Source organism: Phyllostomus hastatus, unplaced genomic scaffold, assembly GCF_019186645.2.
Source record: "Phyllostomus hastatus isolate PE091 unplaced genomic scaffold, TTU_PhHast_1.1 phas_contig_40, whole genome shotgun sequence".
In the NCBI taxonomy this organism is placed as follows: Eukaryota; Metazoa; Chordata; class Mammalia; order Chiroptera; family Phyllostomidae; genus Phyllostomus; species Phyllostomus hastatus.
Window position 1 is genome coordinate 6,835,272 of NW_025333872.1, and position 19,232 is coordinate 6,854,503.

The window sequence follows — 19,232 nt, forward strand, 5'->3', positions numbered from 1 at the left end:
GCAGGGAAGGGGCAGGTCCCCAGCCCTTTGTGCCACCCACCCAGCTTTGGGAGCTGTGCCACTCATCCAGCGGCTTTGCTGATTCCGCTGCACCCCAAGCGAAGCTAGGGGCCCTGGGGCGGAGCTGTGGGTGCCACCTTGGCTACGGCAAGACTCCACCTCCTCCTCTCCACCCTATCCTCTTCCTTTCCCTCCTCCCTCCTGCCACCGGAAGTGCCTTCTCCATTTCCCCAAGTCAGAGCTATGTAATACCCTGTAGGTCATTTATCACCCCCTCCTCCATTACCTGTGAAGGAACGGAAATGAGGTTGCAGCCGCAGTCTTTGCCCCATATCATCCTTCCCTTTCTCCTCCCCACACATTTGTTCGCTCCGTTCTTTTCCCCGGGTCTAGTATTTACCATCTCCCCTTCCAAAACAACAGTAACAGATACAAATCAAGTCATTTTATTATAGTCCAGGGGTTATCAGCTTTGGGCAGCAGCTGAGGGCAACTTCACATAACTCTTCATTGGGGGCAGCGGCCGAATCTTTCGGCCAGCCCAGCCCCCCTTGCGGTGCCACAGCCCACTGGAAGGCCTCTTGCCCAGCCAGCGGTTCCGGCCCGCCTTGCCAATGACCCGTTTGTTGTGATCAACATTGGATACGCGGCCTACTGTTGCTATGCACGTTTCCAGCACCTGACAGAGAAAGCAGATGGAAGAGAATGCACCATGTGGGGGAAAAACCTGCTAATGTCGAGGGCAGGACTCTTGGGAAGGTCCTGACACTCAGTGAGAAGGGAAAAGATGGGGGAAAGCAGGACACAAGTGAGCCTGAGTGCAGGTCCTATAGAAATTGAAAACAAAAGACAGTTTTCTATCCCATTATGGTGACAGCCTGACTAAGCATTCCCAGTCACTTCACGCAGCAGAAAAGGTCAGACCGAGCTTGGGCTAGTTCCTAACATAAAACATCTGGGAGCTATGTGGGCCAGGAAAGGTACATTCTAAAAATCCCTCCCTTGTTAATCCCTCCCTTGTTGATCCCTCCCATTCATATTCCCCCACACACCTGCATCTGCCTCTTAGAGGGCAGCTGGATGATGGCTGTCCCATTCACCTTCCGAAGCAGCACCCCGCATGTCCCTGGGGAGGGAGAAGCAGCTTGGCCACGCTCCACAAAGGGCAGCCCTGCCCTTTAGGAGCATATACACTGAAGCAGGACACATGCCATGTTTTAGGTAAAAACACAAGCACCTCTTCATCCTCATTTTCATTTTTTTCTTCTTTTCCTCTGCCTGTGGACCAGATATGGGCCCATGGCCTCACAGAATTGTGACCTTGGTTACCCCCTGGCCTTCCAAATGATAAGACCCCAACCACATCCTTCCTTCATACCTGCAGCTCGGATATACTGGGCTCCCCGGCCTGGTTCACTCTCCACATTGTTGATCAGGGTCCCAACGGGCAAGGCCCCAAGAGGATGTGCATCCCCTTCCCGAGGAGCAACTAAGAGAGAATTTCATCAGCACCAGAGCACTTGCAGCCTCCCAGCCCACGCACATTCAGTGACCATTTCTCACCTGCCATTCGGCCTATGTGGTCAGAGTTCAGGATTATATCTCCAACCTGCATGTTTTCTGTAGCAATGATCCAGCGTTTCCGGCTGCCCCCAGCAACCAGAGCTATGTCTGCTGACCTGTTCAAGGAGAGTGACAGGTGAACAGACCATCTAGGCAACCCCACATCTTCTGAAAAGCCACAGAGTAGTCACTCAGTCATGCCATCATCACCCCACATTGCAAACTTGCCTACAGGGATCATAGCGGACAAGGATGACCTTCTCCTCAAAGGGTCCTGGCTTGGCTTCCTGCTCCGGCCGGAACCGAAGAAAGTCAATCATGCGGTAACGTTGCTTGTGGCCCCCGCCAATACCATGCACTTTGATTCGGCCTGTGGTCAGGGCAGTGAGGGGACATAAGCCAGGTCAGAGGAACAGGCCTGTCTTTGGCAGGGAACAGTGTTTCCCAGAATTGTGACCCAAGCAGAAAATGATAAAAAATTTTCAGAGCACAATGGGGTAAATGGGGATGGGGAAACACACGCATACCTTGGTAAAAACATAATTATATTATTATTAAAATTGTATAAAACCTCCAGATAAATTCTTTACAAATTACTCAGTTCAGTAAGTTTACTGAGGGCCATGTAAACAGTGCTTGATTTCAACTGTTACAATTTTGTTTTCTTTTTCCTTAAATTGATTGGGATGACACTGGTTAATACAATTTTATAGGTTTCAGGTTAACTGCTGTCAGTGTTTGAAGGGTGTGAAGAATGCCATGAAACTTGTTGTGTATGTCCAGTTTTCTTCAATTATCTAGATTGTTTTTAGGAACACAGACCACTTGTCTATTGCTTTGTATTCTATTCGCTCATTCTTAATCACATACTATATGTAGGAGTCCAATAAATGTTTTAATTACATTCCTCTGCCTGTATCAATATACAGAACCAGGGTCCTACTATGTTTTTTCTCCTTACTGCTTAAATCCTCTTGCCCTTGCTCCCACCTGTGTGGTCTCGGCCCCCAGACTTCCTCATCTTCAGTGGTTTAATGGTGTACTTGGTATGACTCTTCCAGGACACAGATTTGGCACCAAGGGCCTCAGAGGTAAGGATTGGGCGGCAAGGTAGCAACAAGGCAGAGGGACACTTGAGGAGGCCATTGTTTGTCACCTGGAGATAAACAGAAATCTCTTACACTTCAAAGCTAATTGAAGGAGAAGCATCACAGAACCAAGGGAGAGGGCAGAGACCAAGTTTAGCGTGTAGCCCACTTCTTCCTGGAAGTGTCCCAGACTAGCAGTCCAAAAACTTTACCCTTCACAGCTTGTACAAATACCAGTGTGCACTGTTTATCCAGGTGTGTTGATTACCTCTTCTCATTCGATCCTTTCACCTCTTAAGTATTTCTATTCTGTAATGGAATGTTCTTCTCTTGATGCTCTACTAAATCTGGCTCTATTCTCCACCTCCAGGAAGGAGAAGCTTTTCCTTCCCCAAACTACTCCCTTTTCCAGAGCTGGTAGCTTCCACACATCCATATACCACCATCAGCACCAATGCCTTTTGCTAATCTGCATTATATTTCTGGGAGTTTTTCAAATACAAATAGAGGGAAGGGATCATTTCTGTCTTGTTCCCTGCTATATTCCCAGGATTTCACAGAATGGGTTTTGAATTTTAAGTGTGCCTCTGCCAGACTCTACCATCAGCTTAAGAAGTCTAGAGCAAGACTTTAACAACTCTTTTCTGTGATTCACGAATCACCCACTAGGGACCTTGTGACCTTCACCTTAGGCTCCTATTCTTGGTATCTTGCCCTGTATTCTCTAAGGTCAGCATCCTTAATGTTTATAATGGTCAAGAGTTCAGGCTTTGAAGCCAGACCGCCTAGCTCAAATAGTTGGTGAATGGCCTTGGATTACTCATCAGTCTTCTCATATGAAAATGGGAATGTTCACCCTGGCTGGGGTGGCTCTGGGGACTGAGTGCCGGCCTGAGGACCACAGGGTCATCAGTTCGATTCCCAGTAAGGGCACATGCAGTTAGGGTTGCAGGCCAAATCCTCAGTAGGGGGCGCGCGAAAAGCAACCACACATTGATGTTTCTCTCCCTCTCTTTCTCCCTCCCTTTCCCTCTAAAATAAATGAATAAAATCTCTTTTTAAAAAATGGGAATGTTAATATGAGGTATAACTAACTACCTTGTAGAATAGTTGAAACGAGTTCACTTATTTAACACCTCTATTACTTAAGCCTGGCTTATGACAGGCACCCAGTTAAGTGTCAATTATTATTGAAACCTGTACAACCGGTTCTCTGCAAAGCACTTTTACCTCCAGTATCTCGTCTGAGGAATCCAGCGGCTCTGTGAGATGGCAACACTTATAGAGGAGAAGGCTGAGGATTAGACTGACTTACTCAAGGTCACGGGCCGGAGTGACTTCTGACTAGACTCGTATCCCTGCCTCCCATCCCCGGGGGTCCCCTTTCCGGCGGCCCGAACGGAAATATACTAATTTCCGGGGAAGGTGGATTACCTGGGCGGTCGGAAGCAGGCTCGGGCCGGGGGCAGCAGCCGCCGCGGGCGCCAGGCTCAGAGAGCCCAGAGCACGGGTCAGTGTTCGCAGGGCCATGAGAGTACCCAAGGCCCTCCGGGCTCAGCACGCCACCATTACTTTTAGACAACACCGGGCGCCCCAGAGTGACGGTAAGGACTCCCAGTGCCGTCGCTTCTTCATGACGTAAAAGAGGCGGAGGGAGAACCAGAGGGCCAGCTGTGTCACACCCCCTTTTCTGCTGCGCGTGGTCAGAACCAATCCTCTGGCGGCTTTTAGGTCGCGTGACTGCGGAGCAGGCCCCCGCCCCTCGGACCCGTCAAAACAATTGCCTCGAGCGGTAGCCATGATGCATTTAAAGGGGCAGTACCGGCAAGCGCAGCAAGCAGGTCGACCGACGGCAGGTGAGTCTTTGAGATGCATCTGGGGCTGAGGGTCGAGGTCCCGCTAATTCTTATTCCCGCAATTTTGGACAGATGAATAAACCCTCGCCGAATGACCTCACACAACTCAAGACTAAAAAACTCCGCCCCCCACTATTCTTCCCGCCCCTCGGTGTCCAGACAGAGCAGTCGGCCTGCCCCGCCCCCTGCCCTACCAACTGTCTCAATGACCTCGGGATTGTGGGGCCACTGAGTCCTCACCCGTGACGCGTACTTCTGTCTTCCACCTGTACCTCCTCCCCAACGTCCCCGCCCATCTCACTATCCCCACCCAGGGCCTCAGGGCAGGTCAATGGTTTGGGGCACTGCTCAACCGCATTCCAAGGCCCGCGAGACTACCTCCCGGTGCCGCGTTTCCCTGTGACTCTGCAGCGGCTCAGCAGACCTGCCATTCTTTCCTGCATCATCAGGCATCTGGGAGGCACTCTAAGCTGACTCTCTCAGAGCCTGTTAGTCGGTGATTATAACAGAGACAAAGCCGTGGAAGTGCCTGAGCCAGGAGTGACCAGGTCTCCCTCTTTACTCTTAGCCAGACACGCCCCTTGCCGCAGGTTCCAGATCAAGTCTCACTCCCTTTTTGGGAGAAAATAGCTCCCCAGGCTTGGGGCGAGAGGTTGGCCTGGAGAAAGAGGAGAGACACTGGTTGTCTTTGAAGACTTGTGGGCCGGCTGGGGGAGGGAGGGTGTTTATTCTGGGTGGGGCTCTGTGCCAGGTCTTCTGGGTGTCTGTGAAGTGGTGAGGGAAGGGGTGGGAATGCTGGACTTCTGGACTCTGGGCAGGGAAGCTCCTTTTGAGTCCCTGGCTGCTCAACAGTTTCTTTCCGGCTCTGGCCTGAGTGCCACAGCCAAGGGCTGTGCTCTGTAAACAGGTAAGAGGACTTCAAAGATGAGAAACAAGGCCCTTTTGAGGATATAGGAAGACAGCCTGAGACCTCGAGGTGGGGGGCGGTCGGGGGGAATATGGGTTGAAAGCTTGTGGGGAAAGAGAGAGAGGTGATCAGATGGCTGCTCTTAGCTCCGTGGCTGAAGCAGTCTGAAGACCTTGAGCCTTTTGGGTCCTCTCATCTGGGTCCTGCAATGAAGGCTCCTATTTTCTTCTTTCCTCTCTTTTCCCTGATTTAACTTTGAAACATTCCTTCCCTTTTTGCAAAACCTCTGCACCATTTTCTACATATCTGTTGTCTGCTTTAAATCTGTATCCTTTGTAACTGTCACCAAACACTTTCCGTGTTTCTTGTAGTGCTCGTCTCTCATCTCCTGATTCCTTTTTTAAAAAAAACTTTTTTATTTTTAGAGAGAGTGGAAAGGAGGGAGACAGAGAGGGAGAGAAACATCAATGTGTGATTGCCTCTCACACACCCCCAACTGGGGACCTGGCCCACAACTCAGGCATGTGCCCTGACTGGGAATCGAACTGGTGACCCTTTGGTTCACAGGCTGGCACTCAATCCACTAAGCCACACCAGCTAGGGCTCCTGATTCCTTTTTTAAAAAAGATTTTATTTATTTTTAGAGAAAGGGGAAGGGAGGGAGAAAGAGAGGGCAAGAAACGTTCTCTTGGTTGCCTTTCATACGTGCTCTGACCTGGGAAGAACCTATAACCCAGGCATGGGCCCTGAGTGGGAATCTACCCTTCGCTCTGCAGGATGACACCCAACCAAGACACACCAGTTAGGGCTCCCTTGATTCCTTTTCCTAACCCAAACTCTCTCCAACTCCTCTTCTGTTTTGGTCCTAAGTTCTAAATCTCCCTGCTAGTTCTCAAGACCTTTGTTCCTTCTCTATTCTTTTTTCCTTTTTTAAAGATTTTATTTATTTATTTTCAGAGAGAGGGGAAGGGAAGGAGAAAGAATCGTAGAGAAACCTTGACGAGCAAGAGAAAAAAATATCCATTGGTTGCCTCTCTCATGCCCCCAACTGGGGACCTGGCCTGAAACCCAGGCATGTGCCCTGACTTGGAATCAAACCAGTGACCTTTTGGTTTGCAGGCTGGTGCTCAATCCACCGAGCCACACCAGTCAGAGGTCTATTCTTTCTTTCTTTCTTTTTTCATTTAAATAATTTTCTCTCTCTCTCTCTTTCCCGCAACCTTAAGCTTTGTGTTTTTAGTATTGTAGGGTCCCTCTGTACTGGTTGCTCTCTCTGATTAAACCACAGGGTTGCCCATATTCATCTGTTAACTTGGATCCCACCACCCCCTTACCTCAGCCTCTTTTTCTTATCTTTACCTCACCTGAGCTGTGTTTTTTCTCCCTAGCCCAGGCAAGGTTTTCCAGTCCAGGATGTCGGGCCTGGTGTTGGGGCAGCGGGATGAACCTGCAGGGCACCGGCTCAGCCAGGAGGAGATCCTGGGACGTACTCGGCTGGTGAGCCAAGGGCTGGAAGCCCTACACAGCGAACACCAGGCTGTACTACAAAGCCTGTCCCAGACCATTGAGTGTCTGCAGCAAGGAGGCCATGAAGAAGGGCTGGTGCATGAGAAGGCTCGGCAGCTACGCCATTCTATGGAAAACATTGAGCTGGGGCTGAGCGAGGCCCAGGTGAGAGGGAGGAGGTGGGGCCAGATGGCCCATGGAGGAGCAGTTTTCTTATTGGAGGTTTGAGGTCCCTTGGGATCCCCTTGTCCTAGATTCTTACATTCATTCAGTAAATATGTATTAAGCCCCTACTATGTGTGAGGCACTATTCCTCTGGGCTCTGGAGACATATCACTGAACACAACACTTGCCATCTTAGAGCTTACATTCTGTCTGGGGGAAGCAGATAGTACACAATAAATAAGTAAATGATTCAGTATGCCAGAGTGATAATTGCTAAGGATAAAAAGAGAAAAATAAAGCAGGGAAGGGGATTAGGGAGTATGGAGAGAACCTGTGACTTTATACAGGGTGGTCCAAAAAGGCTTCACTGAAATGGTGACATTTGAGCAAAGGTTTGAAGATCAGGAATTGAGTCATGCAGTAAATGGGGGAAGAGCATCCTAAGCATAGTGAACAGCAAGTGCAAAGGCCTTGAACCAGAGTTTTCTCAATGAGTTCAATAAGAGGCCATTGTGGCTGCAGTAGCATGAATGAGGGGAAACAAAATAGAAAATGAAGTTCAAGAGGTCATGGGGTTGGGGAGAGGGGGACAGGTTATGTGGACAGAGGAGAGGAATGATATGTTCTAACTTAACATTTTAAAAAAGGTCATCTGGCTGCTGGGTTGAGGATAGATTCTAAGGAACAAGGGCAGAAACAGAGAGGCCAGTGAGGAGGCTATTGTAGTAATCCAGGTAGGAGCTGATGGTGGCTTGGCCCAGGGGTGACTATGGAGGCGGTGAGAAATTGGATTCAGGGTGTATTTTGAAAGCAGAACCATTGCTCCCCAACCCCATTTCCTGGCTCCTGCTAGTCTTGCCACCTCCCAGTAGGCTTCCCTCCTGCCATTCCTGAACACTCCTAGCCAGAGTCTGGTGCTCACAGGATGTGCCCACCTAGGTGATGCTGGCTTTGGCCAGTCACCTGAGCACAGTGGAGTCAGAGAAACAGAAGCTGCGGGCTCAGGTACGGCGGCTGTGCCAGGAGAACCAGTGGCTCCGGGATGAGCTGGCAGGTACCCAGCAGCGGCTCCAGCGCAGTGAGCAGGCTGTGGCCCAATTGGAGGAGGAAAAGAAGCACCTGGAGTTCCTGGGGCAGCTACGGCAGTATGACGAGGATGGGCATGCCACAGTAAGCATTACAGGCGAGGCTGCATGGGGGATGGGTAATTGGGAGTCATCACAGATGTGGGACAATTGCTCCATCATCTGCAGGGGACAGCAACACTGCCCAGCCTGCTCCACGTAGCAGACTTCAGGTCCTGACCCCAACTCCAGATGACAGCAATGGGGAAAGAATATTTACTCACTCAATCACCATTTAACTAAAAGACTATTCCATATGCCAGGCACTGTGCACTCCACCAGGGATGCAACAGTAAACAAGGCAAATAGAGTTTCTGCCCTCATGATTACAGGTTTGTGTGGGGGAGACAGATAAGCACACGGACAATTCCAACCCAGAATCCTAAGTGTGAGAATTAGGGAAAGCATAATACAGTTGAGCAAGACTGTCCTAAAATTTGCTCTTAAAATGTGTAAAATGAACCCTCACTCAACAGGCATTTGTATATCTTTATGCCTTAAGCAGTTCAAAAAGGTGTGTGTAGGGGACACGTAAAGAACTGTAAAAGAGAGTTTCCTGCGTTTTTGAGCTTGTAATGTGGCTGTAAGGACAAGAGTCACACATGAGAACGCCTGTGTGATAACACGAAGCCCAGGTGCTCAGTGCTGGGTGCATGGTTCGGTCAGTGCGGGTGGGGGAGCGGGTCCACAGGGATAGGCCCCTGGAGGCTGGGGTGGTCTGAGAAAGAGGCAGGAGGTGGGCAGGGTGTGGGGATGGTAAGCTTTAGATTGGATTTTTTTGAAAGTTTTTATTAAAATTTAAAAAAATACTTTATTTATTTATTTTTGGAGGATAGGGAAGGAAGGAAGGGAGGGAAACATCAATGTGTGGTTGCCTCTTGCACACCTCCTACTGGGCACCCAGCCTGCAATCCAGACATGTGCCCTAGCCTGGGAATTGAACCAAGACCCTTTGGTTCACAGGCCTGCGCTCAATCCACTGAGCTACGCCAGCCAGGGCTAGACTGGATTTTTAAAAAATTTAAATGGTTAGGAGTTGGCATGGAGTTTAATGGATGATGAGGGAGAGGAAGGGGCTTTCTATACTGGGGGAAGGGGCTGGCACTGAGGAGGCTCCAGGGCCAGAAAGCTGGTCTGTTCTAGGGAAAGTGGGGCGAAGTGCATGGGACACGTTGGCAAAGCTGGGCGGGAGGGCTGGAGGTATTTGTGCAGGGCTGCGATGCCTGGTGGACACAGCAAATTTGCCCAGTGTGGAAGCAGGTTGGACAGGTGGGTTGGGCACTAATCCTGCATAAGCTGTGGCAGATGACGGGCACAAGGCTGAGGTAGACACTTGGGGTACGTGTCAGTAAGATCAGACACACCCCCTGCCCTCAGGAGAGACAAGACAGACATATAATCAACATAAACACACAGGACTGTAATTATGAGTGGAGGGGGTGAGAGGTGGAGGCTGGAGAAGGAGGTGCTTAGGAAGGAACCTCTGAAGTAAGGGAAGGGAAAGTTACGAGATTTGCAAACGAGAGGCCTGAGGTTGGCAAGGCAAATGCTGGCCTTCCTGGGGGCGGGGACATGAACAAGGTCCTTTTCTTGGGCCCACCTGTCAGGGATTGCGTGATTCGCAGGGGCTCTGAGAGGTTACTGGGGATGTGCTGGCCCATATGTGCTGCTGATTTTTTTCTAGGAGGAGAAGGAGGGTGATGCCACCAAGGATTCCCTGGATGACCTCTTCCCCAACGAGGAGGAAGAAGACCAAAGCAATGGCCGTGAGTCTGTCTCTGGAGTGGGAGGGTGGAGGGGGCAGCAGGAGCCTGGTCCAGTTGTTCCCCAGTCCCTCGCCGAGTATACAGGGTGCTCACCGTCCAGAAATAAGTTCTCTACTTCCTCTGGAGATGGGCAGAGACTGGGCCAGTACTTTGATTTTCTCAGCCTCCCCATTATTTCTTATTCATCAACATTTATTACATACTTAATGTGTGCCAGGTACTGTGCTGGGCACTAGGGATACTGAGATGAGAATGACAGTCTTGCCAGTAAGGAGTTCACAGTTGAGTGGGAGAGTGACCCTGGAGTGGAAGAACATGAGCTCCTCAAGGGAAAGAACCAGGTTTTTCTTGTCTTTGTATCTCTGGCACAGCCGCTGGCTCATGCTTATTTAGTAAATGTTTGTAGAGTGAATGACTTACTGGGTGAACAAATGGGACTGTGATGAGCACAGGTTCAAGAGAATGGGCAAAAGAATAGCAGTTGACACAGGTCTTCAGAGAGAGAGCCTGATGGGGACAGGTGCAGGCATGGAATAAGACATGGAGCGTGGCTGGGGAGGGCAGGCAGCGAAGGAGAGAGGAGGAGTCCCCTCACGAGGTCTCCTGTTTCTTTTCTGGGACGGTTTAGTGTCCCGTGGCCAGAGCACCCAGAATACTGGATATGAGATCCCAGCAAGATTACGGACTCTGCACAACTTGGTGATCCAGTATGCAGCCCAGGGGCGCTATGAGGTGGCTGTGCCATTGTGTAAGCAGGCACTTGAGGACCTGGAGCGCACATCTGGCCGTGGCCACCCAGATGTTGCGACCATGCTCAACATCCTTGCTTTGGTGTATCGGTGAGTACTGCCCTCCTTCTGGACACAAATCTGCCTCCAGATTCTTGCCTTGATCCAGCTTTGCCTCTCATTCCTTCTCTCCACTGGGTACCTCTTCCCCCTGCTGCGCCTCCCTGGTGTATGCCACTTGGGGGCTTTCTCCAGTACTGGAACTCTCATTCTGTTCATACCTGAGCCCTTAACCTCAGAGAACACTCATCTCTCAGGCTCTTTGCTTTTCTGGTCTTTCTTCTGGAGAGGGTCTTTTCCTCTCTGTCTCTTGTGTCCAGTAACTTGTGGCCTCCTCTTGACATGGCACAGTTCTGTGTCCAGTATGAGCGTGTGAAACCTCTCATTGCTCACACACACCAGGCTTTGTGTCCTCATGGTGGGCCCAGTCCCTAACTGTGTCTCACTCATCCCAGAGGAAAGGAGGGAGGGGGGTGGCTTGGAGGCAGAATTCAGGGTAACCTCTTGACACTTTTGTCCTTGTTCAGGGACCAGAATAAATACAAGGAAGCTGCCCACCTGCTGAATGACGCCCTCAGCATCCGGGAGAGCACCCTAGGCCCGGACCACCCTGCTGTCAGTATCCTTGCCCTCCTTGCCCCATGCTCATTTGACCTCTCCCAGCTCACCCATCCGCTGCCCTCGGCCCAGTCACTGGGGTTGCTCAGGAAGGAGGTGTGAGGACTCCTTTCTTCCAGACCCCATCTGCTGATTCTGTTGGTTCTCAACCCTGAGAACCAAGTCGCTCCTTATGATGAGTATTTTCCTGACACTTAATTCATAGGTAATATAATCTATCTACATATATAAGTTCCAAAATGTCGAATGATACCGTATTAATGTAGAGGGGAAACAAGGAATGTAACTTATAATAAAATAATATACACAATACATTACAATGAAGTAAAAATACAACGTAACAGTTGTGGTAGTGAATATAACTATATTAGAAGGCATAATATAGTAGTCTGATATATAATGAATAACTTGAGATTTAGAAAGAGTAAGACCAGGAAACCATTCTTTTTTTTTTTTTAAGATTTTATTTATTTTGGCCTTGCCTGGCATAGCTCAATGGATTGAGCGAGGGCTGCGAACCAAAGCATCACAGGTTTGATTTCCAGTCAGGGCACATGCCTGGGTTGCAGGCCACAGCTCCCAGCAACCGCACATTGATGTTTCTCTCTCTCTCTCTCTCTCTCTTTCCCCCTCCCTTCCCTCTCTAAATAAATAAATAAAATCTTAAAAAAAAAGATTTTGTTTATTTAGAGAGGGAAGGGGGAGGAGAAAGAGGGAGAGAAACATCAATGTGTGGTTGCCTGTCATGTGCCCCCTACTGGGGAACTAGCCCACAACCCAGGCATGTGCCCTGACTGGTAATTGAACCAGTGACCCTTTGGTTTGCAGGCCCATGCTCAATCTATTGAGCTATACCAACCAGGGCAGGAAACCATTCTTTTAATCTTTTTAATTTGCTTTAGAGAGGAAGGAAGGAACGGGGAAAGAGAGGGAGAAAAACATCTATGTGCAAGAGATACATAGATTGGTTGCCTCTCACACCCCAACCTGGGGACCTGGCTCGCAACCCAGGCATGTGCCCTGACTGGGAATCGAACAAGTGACCTGTCGGTTCACAGGCTGGCATTCAAACCACTGAGTCAGGGCAAGGAAACCATTCTATATTAGAAGGACTAAAAAATGATGGAGCAGAAGGATTGGTGGATGTGAGTTTAAAATCCAGTGTTAGAATAAATAACAACAGACCAGATTTATTTGTGTATGCTAGAGAAATAAGTAGGGATAGCATGCTAAGGTAAACAATAGGTTATCAAAGTGGAGGAAATGAGAAATAAGATATTTCTGAAAATAAGCTAACTCTGTAAAATAGTTCCCTGTGTTATGACGTGATAGGTGGGGGTGATGTAGCTCATCTTATCCCACCAAGTGCCAAAGCTCACATTCAGTGTTTAATGTCTTGCCGACAGCGAAAAGTTGGCACAGCTGTCCCACATGTGCAGAACATCTGTAGTTTCCTTGCCTCCCCAAAGGTGGTAGTGCTCCCAATTTTCATGGCAACCAAACCAAACCAAACCAAACCAAAACACACCTTTAGAAATATCTAGAACTGCCCCTAGAGGGCGATACCGCTGCCACGGAGAACCTCAGAGCCACCCAGTTCAGCAATTCCCCTCCCCTGACTCTGGCGAGGGTGCCCGAGTCCCTTTCTCTTGGGGTTGTACAGTGTGGGGGAGAACCTCCAATTCTCAAGGTCCTTGAAATTACCAGCATTTGAGGGGACAGACCTGTCTTCTTAGGTGGCCGCCACACTCAACAATCTGGCTGTGCTCTATGGCAAAAGGGGCAAATACAAGGAGGCGGAGCCGCTGTGCCAGCGGGCGCTGGAGATCCGAGAAAAGGTGCCTACACCCTCTCCCCATTCTTGCCCACCGCTGTGATCCCTCTCCCGCCATCTCTCTTCCAGTCTGCCCTCTTGCCTCACTGTGTTTCTCACCTCCCTGTCTCCACCTTATTTTCTTCTCCGCCATCCCCTTCCCCCTATTCCCTGCAGGTGCAGGTGCACTCACGCACACGTGTGCCTAGGTGGACACACGCACTTACAGCCACCTATGGCTGCTTTGCTTCCCTTCAGGTCCTGGGCACTGATCACCCAGATGTGGCAAAGCAGCTGAACAACCTGGCCCTGTTGTGCCAAAACCAGGGCAAGTATGAGGCTGTGGAATGCTATTACCGGAGGGCACTGGCCATCTACGAGGGGCAGCTGGGGCCAGACAACCCCAATGTAGCTCGGACCAAGAACAACCTGGTAAGGGAGGAAGGGACAAAGGGGATGGAAGGAGGGGAAGGGACAGCATTATAGTCTGGTGCACTAATCCCATCACCTTTGTGCCCATCCCTGGGGCTGTGTTTAGGGCTGAGGAACCTGCTTCTTTCCACTGGGAAGCCAGAAGTTCCCTAACCTCTTGGGAATGGGGTGGGAACACCCTTGACCTTGCAGCTAGAAAAGGAGGTGTGAGGAGGATCTCTGGGGAAAGTCATAAAGAGGCCAAGAAGTGGAAATCCCTGAGCCTGGCTGAGATTTTGTCTCCATCTCTTGCTCCTGGATTTTTGCCTTCCTGCTCCCAGGCTTCCTGTTACCTGAAACAGGGCAAATATGCTGAGGCTGAGACGCTCTACAAGGAGATCCTGACCCGAGCCCATGTGCAGGAGTTTGGGTCTGTGGATGGTGAGTGGTGAGGGCTTGGTAAGGGACCTGTAGGGAGAAAAAGAAATGCAGACCAAACAGTGTGGGGTGGGTGGGGTTAGGCCATAGTGGTTTGGGGGTGGGGAGCCAGACTCCTTTCTTCCAGCCCTGTGGGGCTTCTGGGTCTTGGCTTCCCCATACTGTCCAGCTCAGTTCTCTAACCTTGCCACCCCGTCCCATGATTCACCCCCAGATGACCACAAGCCCATCTGGATGCATGCAGAGGAGCGGGAGGAAATGAGCAAAGTGAGTCGGGGAGCCCAGCCCGGGGAGCCCGAGGCTACCAGGGCTCCTATCTTACTCCTTACACTAGCCCAGTTCTTCACTTCTCAACTCAGCCCCAGCCCCAGATGCACAGTGCCTTCCCCATCCCAGCCCGTACCCTGGCCCAGCTTGCACTCCAGCATCTCTGTACTCACACCTCTGCTTCCCCCAACTTCTGTTCTCCTGCAGACCCGGCACCGTGAGGGTGGCACACCCTACGCTGAGTACGGAGGCTGGTACAAGGCCTGCAAAGTGAGCAGGTAGGCTTCAGTGAGGTAGCTCGGCCTCTGATACCCTCCATTCAAGCCCTGATCCCGGCCCCCTGGACCTTTCCCGTTCTTCCCTTTCCCTTTTCCTTGGCCTTAGCTCTGCTCCCTTCCTCTCTTTCCTTTTTGAACCCATTCTGACTTCCTTCCCTCGTCTCACCACCTCCACAGCCCCACAGTGAATACCACTCTGAGAAACCTCGGAGCTCTGTACAGGCGTCAGGGGAAGTTGGAGGCGGCTGAGACCCTGGAGGAATGTGCCCTGCGCTCCTGGAGACAGGTTGGAGACTTGCAGGGGACGGGAGTCAGGAGGGTAGGGCCCCCTGGGGCTTCTTCTGAGTCTCTGAAGAATAAGAGGAAGGACTGAAGAGGGAGACCTGGGGAGGAAGATGAGACATCCTTGTGGTTGTTTTTTAAAGTGTGTTCTTAACCCCCACCTGCCCTCTGTGGTCAGGACTCCGAGTTCAAGGTTCACTTCACTGAATGGGATATTAAAAGGGAAGCCCTGCCTTTTCATCATTTGAAGAATCTATTAACGAGGGACAAGGGTGGTGTGGATGAGGGGGTGATGGTTGAGGTGAGCCAATGTCAGAGTTTCTCAAATTGCAGGTGTTAGCTCAGTAGTGGGTCGTGAAATCAGTTCAGTGTGGGCCATGGCTGCAAATACCTATGCATCTATGTGTAGGAATACACTGCAAATAGGAAAGGCAGGTGCAGTTCCGCATGTGTGTCCTGGGACATCGCAAGGAAAAATGTCTGCTTGCCTGTGGCCGGTGGTGATAAAAGGTTTGAAAGCCCCATCCTGAGGAGTTAAGGAGTGGGAAGTCCTAGGTTCTTCCTTTTCTTTTCAGGGCACTGACCCTATCAGCCAGACCAAGGTGGCCGAGCTGCTTGGGGAGAGTGACAGTGGAAGGACCTCCCAGGAGGGTCCTGGGAGCAGCGTGAAATTTGAGAGAGGTGAAGATGCTTCTGTGTTTGTGGAGTGGTCAGGGGTAAGTCTGACTGTTGCCCCTTGATCTCTCGTGCCCGCTCCTGCTGGTAGCAGCGAGAGGCTCTGACCCTGTCCATGAGGAGTATGAGAACGTGTCCCCACTGTAGTCCAGTTAGCCCCTCCCCCTCAGAGGCATCTCTGTGATAGGACTCTGGCCTTCAGTCAGTGGGCTTTTAGGAGAGAGGAGATGTGTACAGGACTAACGGCAGGAGTAGATTCAGAAGCCAGTCTGCATGGAATCCCCTTAGCTTCTGTTTCCCATGTCTCCCCACCAGGATGGTAGTGGGACCCTGCAAAGGAGTGGCTCTCTGGGCAAGATCCGGGATGTACTTCGTAGAAGCAGTGAACTCCTGGTGAGGAAGCTCCAGGGAACCGAACCTCGGTCCTCCAGGTATACTGTGAGACTGAGATACGGCAAAGCAGACAAGGAAGCCCTGTCTCCAAGTCCTCTTGGCCCCTCACCTCTGGAGGAGAGGTGTCTTGGAGGGAATCTTGGAGGAGGTCAATGGGGTGGGTGGCTGTGAAGAAAGAGTTCAGGAAAAACGGGTGCCCCAGGATGGGGTAAAGATACCTGAGGATATGAAGATAGGAGAATGTGTGTACATAGGGAAGCGGGGTGGCGGGGAGGCGGGGGCTTGATTTTGTGTGGCGGGCCCACAGTTTTAGTGACACTCAAGAGAAAGAAAGGAAGCCTCAATTCTTTCTTTTCCATTGTAGCAGCAACATGAAGCGGGCAGCCTCCTTAAACTACCTGAACCAGCCCAATGCAGCACCCTTTCAGGTGAGAGTGGTACTGGTGAGCCTTTGGGTGGGTGGGAAAGAGCGGACAGCTGCAGGGCAAGCCCAGCAGAGTCCGGGGAGAAAGGAGAGCAATCTTGCAGATGGGAGCTAGGGAACTGGGGTTGTCAGACGGAACCAGGCAGCCAGATCGGTGGTGGTGGTGGTGGTGGTGGTGATGGTGACTAGAAAGGGACAGTTTCAGGCCAGAGGTAGTAGCCAATGAATTAATCAGGAGGATAACAGGAACTGATGTTCTCTGAACTGGTACTTGGGAATTACAAATAATTCAAGAAAGATTTTGGGATTGTTATTGAGCTTCCTCATGTAGCTGCTGTACACCTTGCCTTGGGGACTGAGTAGTCAGTAGTCAAGAAGAAGAGAAGAAGAAAAGTACTCAATCATCTCCATTTGAAAAAACAGTAATGACACTTTTATGGGACATGATCACTTGTACCAACACATTCAAACTATATGCAATATTCATGTGGCTCCTCTGGGTATTTTCTCCACCAGGCTGTGGGTTTCTGGAAAATCCTAACAAAGCCTCAGAGCTGAGGTTGAGGTTACAGGCTCCATCCCAGATCCAGAGATAAGACTGCAGCCACGAGGTGGACAGACTCCAGGGGACAGTCTTCAGGAGGCTGAGGTCCCTGAGCTGATGGCATACATTTTTTGTTTCAGGTCTCCCGAGGCCTCAGCGCCAGCACTATGGACCTCTCTTCAAGAAGCTGACATTCACACCACCCTCCAGGTCTGCTGGGTTCCTCCACAGCCCTCACAGCATTCCCTACTGCTCCTGGCTCTTCCAAATCCACAGTGGGACAATGAAGGGGGAGCAGTTAACAAGAAGATTGCTGCTGCCCTTAGGGTCTCAGCTTCCTCCTCAGGAATCCCCCTCAAGAAGAACCCTCAGGACATCCTCTCCCCACCCTGTAGTCCTCTAGAGTAGCCAGCTCTGAGGGTCCCAGGGTGGGTGAGGAGCAGGCATGCACATCAGAGATGCAGCCTGCTGCTGGCTCTTCTGTCAGACGGTTCAGGGCTGGCCAAGCAAGATGCCTTGCCCAGGCCTCTCTTGTTCCCTCTGCTGCCTCACTTCAGGTCCATGTATTTCACTTTTCTTAAATAAAAGAATCAGGTAACCATTCTGCCACCTGAGTCCTGCTTGAAGATGGTAGGAAGCAAGGGCTTTATGGGGGCCCTTCACAGAAGGGTGGGGGGCAGTGATGGATGCGGCAACAGAAGGAGTGCTGATTCTTGGATCTCTCTTTTCCTTACCCTGTTTGTATCCTCTCCAGCAGGGCCTGCAGGAGGGCATCTGGAGGATGGGGGAGGAGGCCCACAACCCAAGAAGGTGCTGTGGACTGGGTTGTGAGGGACATGTGGTGGCCATGTGGCAGGACCCTGGAGTCCTGGCGCCACTGCTCCCGGGGCTGAGGCCCTCTGTGGCTGCCCCTCCTCCTCCCAGCTGCTTGCGGGAAGGGAGGTCTAAGCAGGATCCATCCCCTCTCAGCATATCCTGGAGGCCTGAGCAGCAGCTGGGGCCCATCTTCTAAAGCTTGACTCCTCCTGACCCGCCTCCTACACCCCTTGCTGCTTTCACAACAAAGAAAGAATGTGGGGGTGGTGGCGCTGGGGGTGGGGGTGCCTGGAGCAAGGGCTGTGCTGGGCCTCCCCGCAGCTGGAGACTTGGCCATGCCCTGACACAGCCCAGACTGCCTGGAGATGGACTTGGGATGCATTTGTCAGTTTAACAGCCCTCAGCCCGGTGTTCCCAGCCCAGTCCTTTTGTACGTCTGGGTTCAGATTGGTCTAGACCCAAACCAGACCCCAGCCATGCACTGGTCCCTCACTTCTCCGGGCCACATCTCTCCTGGGGCTACACAGTATCTCCAGGTTACCTTGCTTGGGGGACACCGAACACAGCCTTCTGTTCTAGTCTCCCTCAGGATTTCAGGTTGCAAAGTCCCCTCCCACCCAGAGACCTTGGGGAAATTGTTGGTCAGAGTCCTCAGGAAGGCCCAGAACTGACCATCATCCCCAGGGGCCAAGGAATCACAAAAGTCATTTTTGTTTCCTTGAGTCCCTGAAGATTAAGCGGTAGGCTCAGCCTACCTCCTTCTATCTCGCTCAGGTCACCCGAACTCCCTGGGGCCTCCCTTAGTCCCGGATCCATCTGCAGACCCCTCCCCCAACTTCTAGCTCCTCCCTGCTCCGGCGGGGAGGGGGCGCCGAGGGGCGGGGCGCCGCGCAGCGGCAGGCGGGGAGGGGGCGTCGTGGGGCGGGGCTTGGCGGCGGCGGCGGCGCGCGAGTACTCGGAGGTACCGAGCGCGCGCGGCTCCGGCTAGGGACGCCTCGGGCTCCGGCTGCTGCAGGGGCACTCGCGCTCCGGTGTGCTCGGCCTTCTGGGCCAGCCGCGGAGCGCAGTCTGCGCGTCCGCCGTGCTCCCGCCCGCCGCCTTCCCCGAGCCCGCAGTGATGAGAGGTACGCGGAGAGCCTCGAGCAGCCCCCACCGGCTGCCCCTGCTTAGCGTCTTGCTGCTGTCGCTGCTAGGCGGTGAGTACCGGCGAGCTGGGGGAGCGAAGCTCGGGGAGCGCGGGACCCCGCTGGCACAAGAGGTCACCCGGGAAGTGGGTTTGGGAGGCTGGAGCGGAGAAGATACACTGGAGTGGTGGAGAGCCTGACGGCGGGTGCAAGGTTCCGGCGGTTGGGAGGTGGCCAAGTCCCCAGCGGACTCGGTCTGTCGGTCGGGCACCCTCTGCCACCCACGCTCGCGATCACAGTCGCTTTTCCAGCTTCCACAGAGTTTTCCCGGCCTGAGTGAGAGTTTTGTTCGGGAGTTGCTGGCGCACGAGCCCTGGTGGGGAGTT

The 19,232-nt window shown here is 51.8% G+C and overlaps 3 protein-coding genes across 9 annotated transcripts in view; 2 read left to right on the forward strand and 1 right to left on the reverse strand.

The window, feature by feature from the left end:
- Positions 1-430: 430 nt before the first annotated feature.
- Positions 431-4,279, reverse strand: MRPL2 (mitochondrial ribosomal protein L2). The gene is made up of 7 exons (XM_045842980.1): positions 4,086-4,279; positions 2,554-2,719; positions 1,792-1,933; positions 1,564-1,679; positions 1,379-1,489; positions 1,053-1,126; positions 431-679 (listed from the first exon to the last, which is right to left on the reverse strand). The coding sequence occupies exons 1-7, from the start codon at positions 4,179-4,181 to the stop codon at positions 467-469; spliced, it is 918 nt and encodes a 305-aa protein (XP_045698936.1). The 5' UTR covers positions 4,182-4,279; the 3' UTR covers positions 431-466.
- A 116-nt stretch (positions 4,280-4,395) lies between these two features.
- KLC4 (kinesin light chain 4) lies at positions 4,396-17,510 on the forward strand. 7 transcript variants are annotated; one of them, XM_045842974.1, is made up of 16 exons: positions 4,396-4,507; positions 6,803-7,085; positions 8,025-8,255; positions 9,894-9,975; positions 10,604-10,814; positions 11,291-11,378; positions 13,118-13,219; positions 13,453-13,626; positions 13,947-14,046; positions 14,258-14,310; positions 14,518-14,588; positions 14,766-14,874; positions 15,446-15,586; positions 15,861-15,938; positions 16,303-16,366; positions 17,047-17,510. In XM_045842974.1, exons 2-16 carry the CDS (start codon positions 6,828-6,830, stop codon positions 17,307-17,309), a joined length of 2,025 nt encoding a protein of 674 aa, XP_045698930.1. In that variant the 5' UTR covers positions 4,396-4,507; positions 6,803-6,827; the 3' UTR covers positions 17,310-17,510. The 7 variants fall into 7 exon arrangements, with proteins under 7 accessions (XP_045698930.1, XP_045698934.1, XP_045698935.1 ...); XM_045842978.1 differs by lacking the exon at positions 4,396-4,507 and adding an exon at positions 4,841-5,003; XM_045842979.1 differs by lacking the exon at positions 4,396-4,507 and adding an exon at positions 4,846-5,003 and having other exon boundaries at positions 15,861-15,976; positions 17,047-17,244.
- A 1,150-nt stretch (positions 17,511-18,660) lies between these two features.
- PTK7 (protein tyrosine kinase 7 (inactive)) overlaps positions 18,661-19,232 on the forward strand; it is a 60,322-nt gene continuing 59,750 nt past the window's right edge. The window contains exon 1 of the mRNA XM_045844054.1: positions 18,661-18,918. Coding sequence (XP_045700010.1) covers positions 18,840-18,918 — 79 coding nt within the window. The 5' untranslated portion in view covers positions 18,661-18,839. The remainder of the gene's footprint in view (positions 18,919-19,232) is intronic.

Bases quoted from the DNA above. Each gene is read 5' to 3' on its own strand.
- MRPL2 (XM_045842980.1), bottom strand. From the start codon at position 4,181: ATGGCCCTGCGAACACTGACCCGTGCTCTGGGCTCTCTGAGCCTGGCG. The intron at 1,127-1,378 runs GTATGAAGGAAG...CTCCCTCCCCAG, and splicing joins CCAGTATATCCGAGCTGCAG to GGACATGCGGGGTGCTGCTT. The intron at 680-1,052 runs GTGTGTGGGGGA...TTTCTCTGTCAG, and splicing joins CCTCTAAGAGGCAGATGCAG to GTGCTGGAAACGTGCATAGC.
- KLC4 (XM_045842974.1), top strand. From the start codon at position 6,828: ATGTCGGGCCTGGTGTTGGGGCAGCGGGATGAACCTGCAGGGCACCGG. The intron at 10,815-11,290 runs GTGAGTACTGCC...GTCCTTGTTCAG, and splicing joins ATCCTTGCTTTGGTGTATCG to GGACCAGAATAAATACAAGG. The intron at 14,047-14,257 runs GTGAGTGGTGAG...ATTCACCCCCAG, and splicing joins GGAGTTTGGGTCTGTGGATG to ATGACCACAAGCCCATCTGG.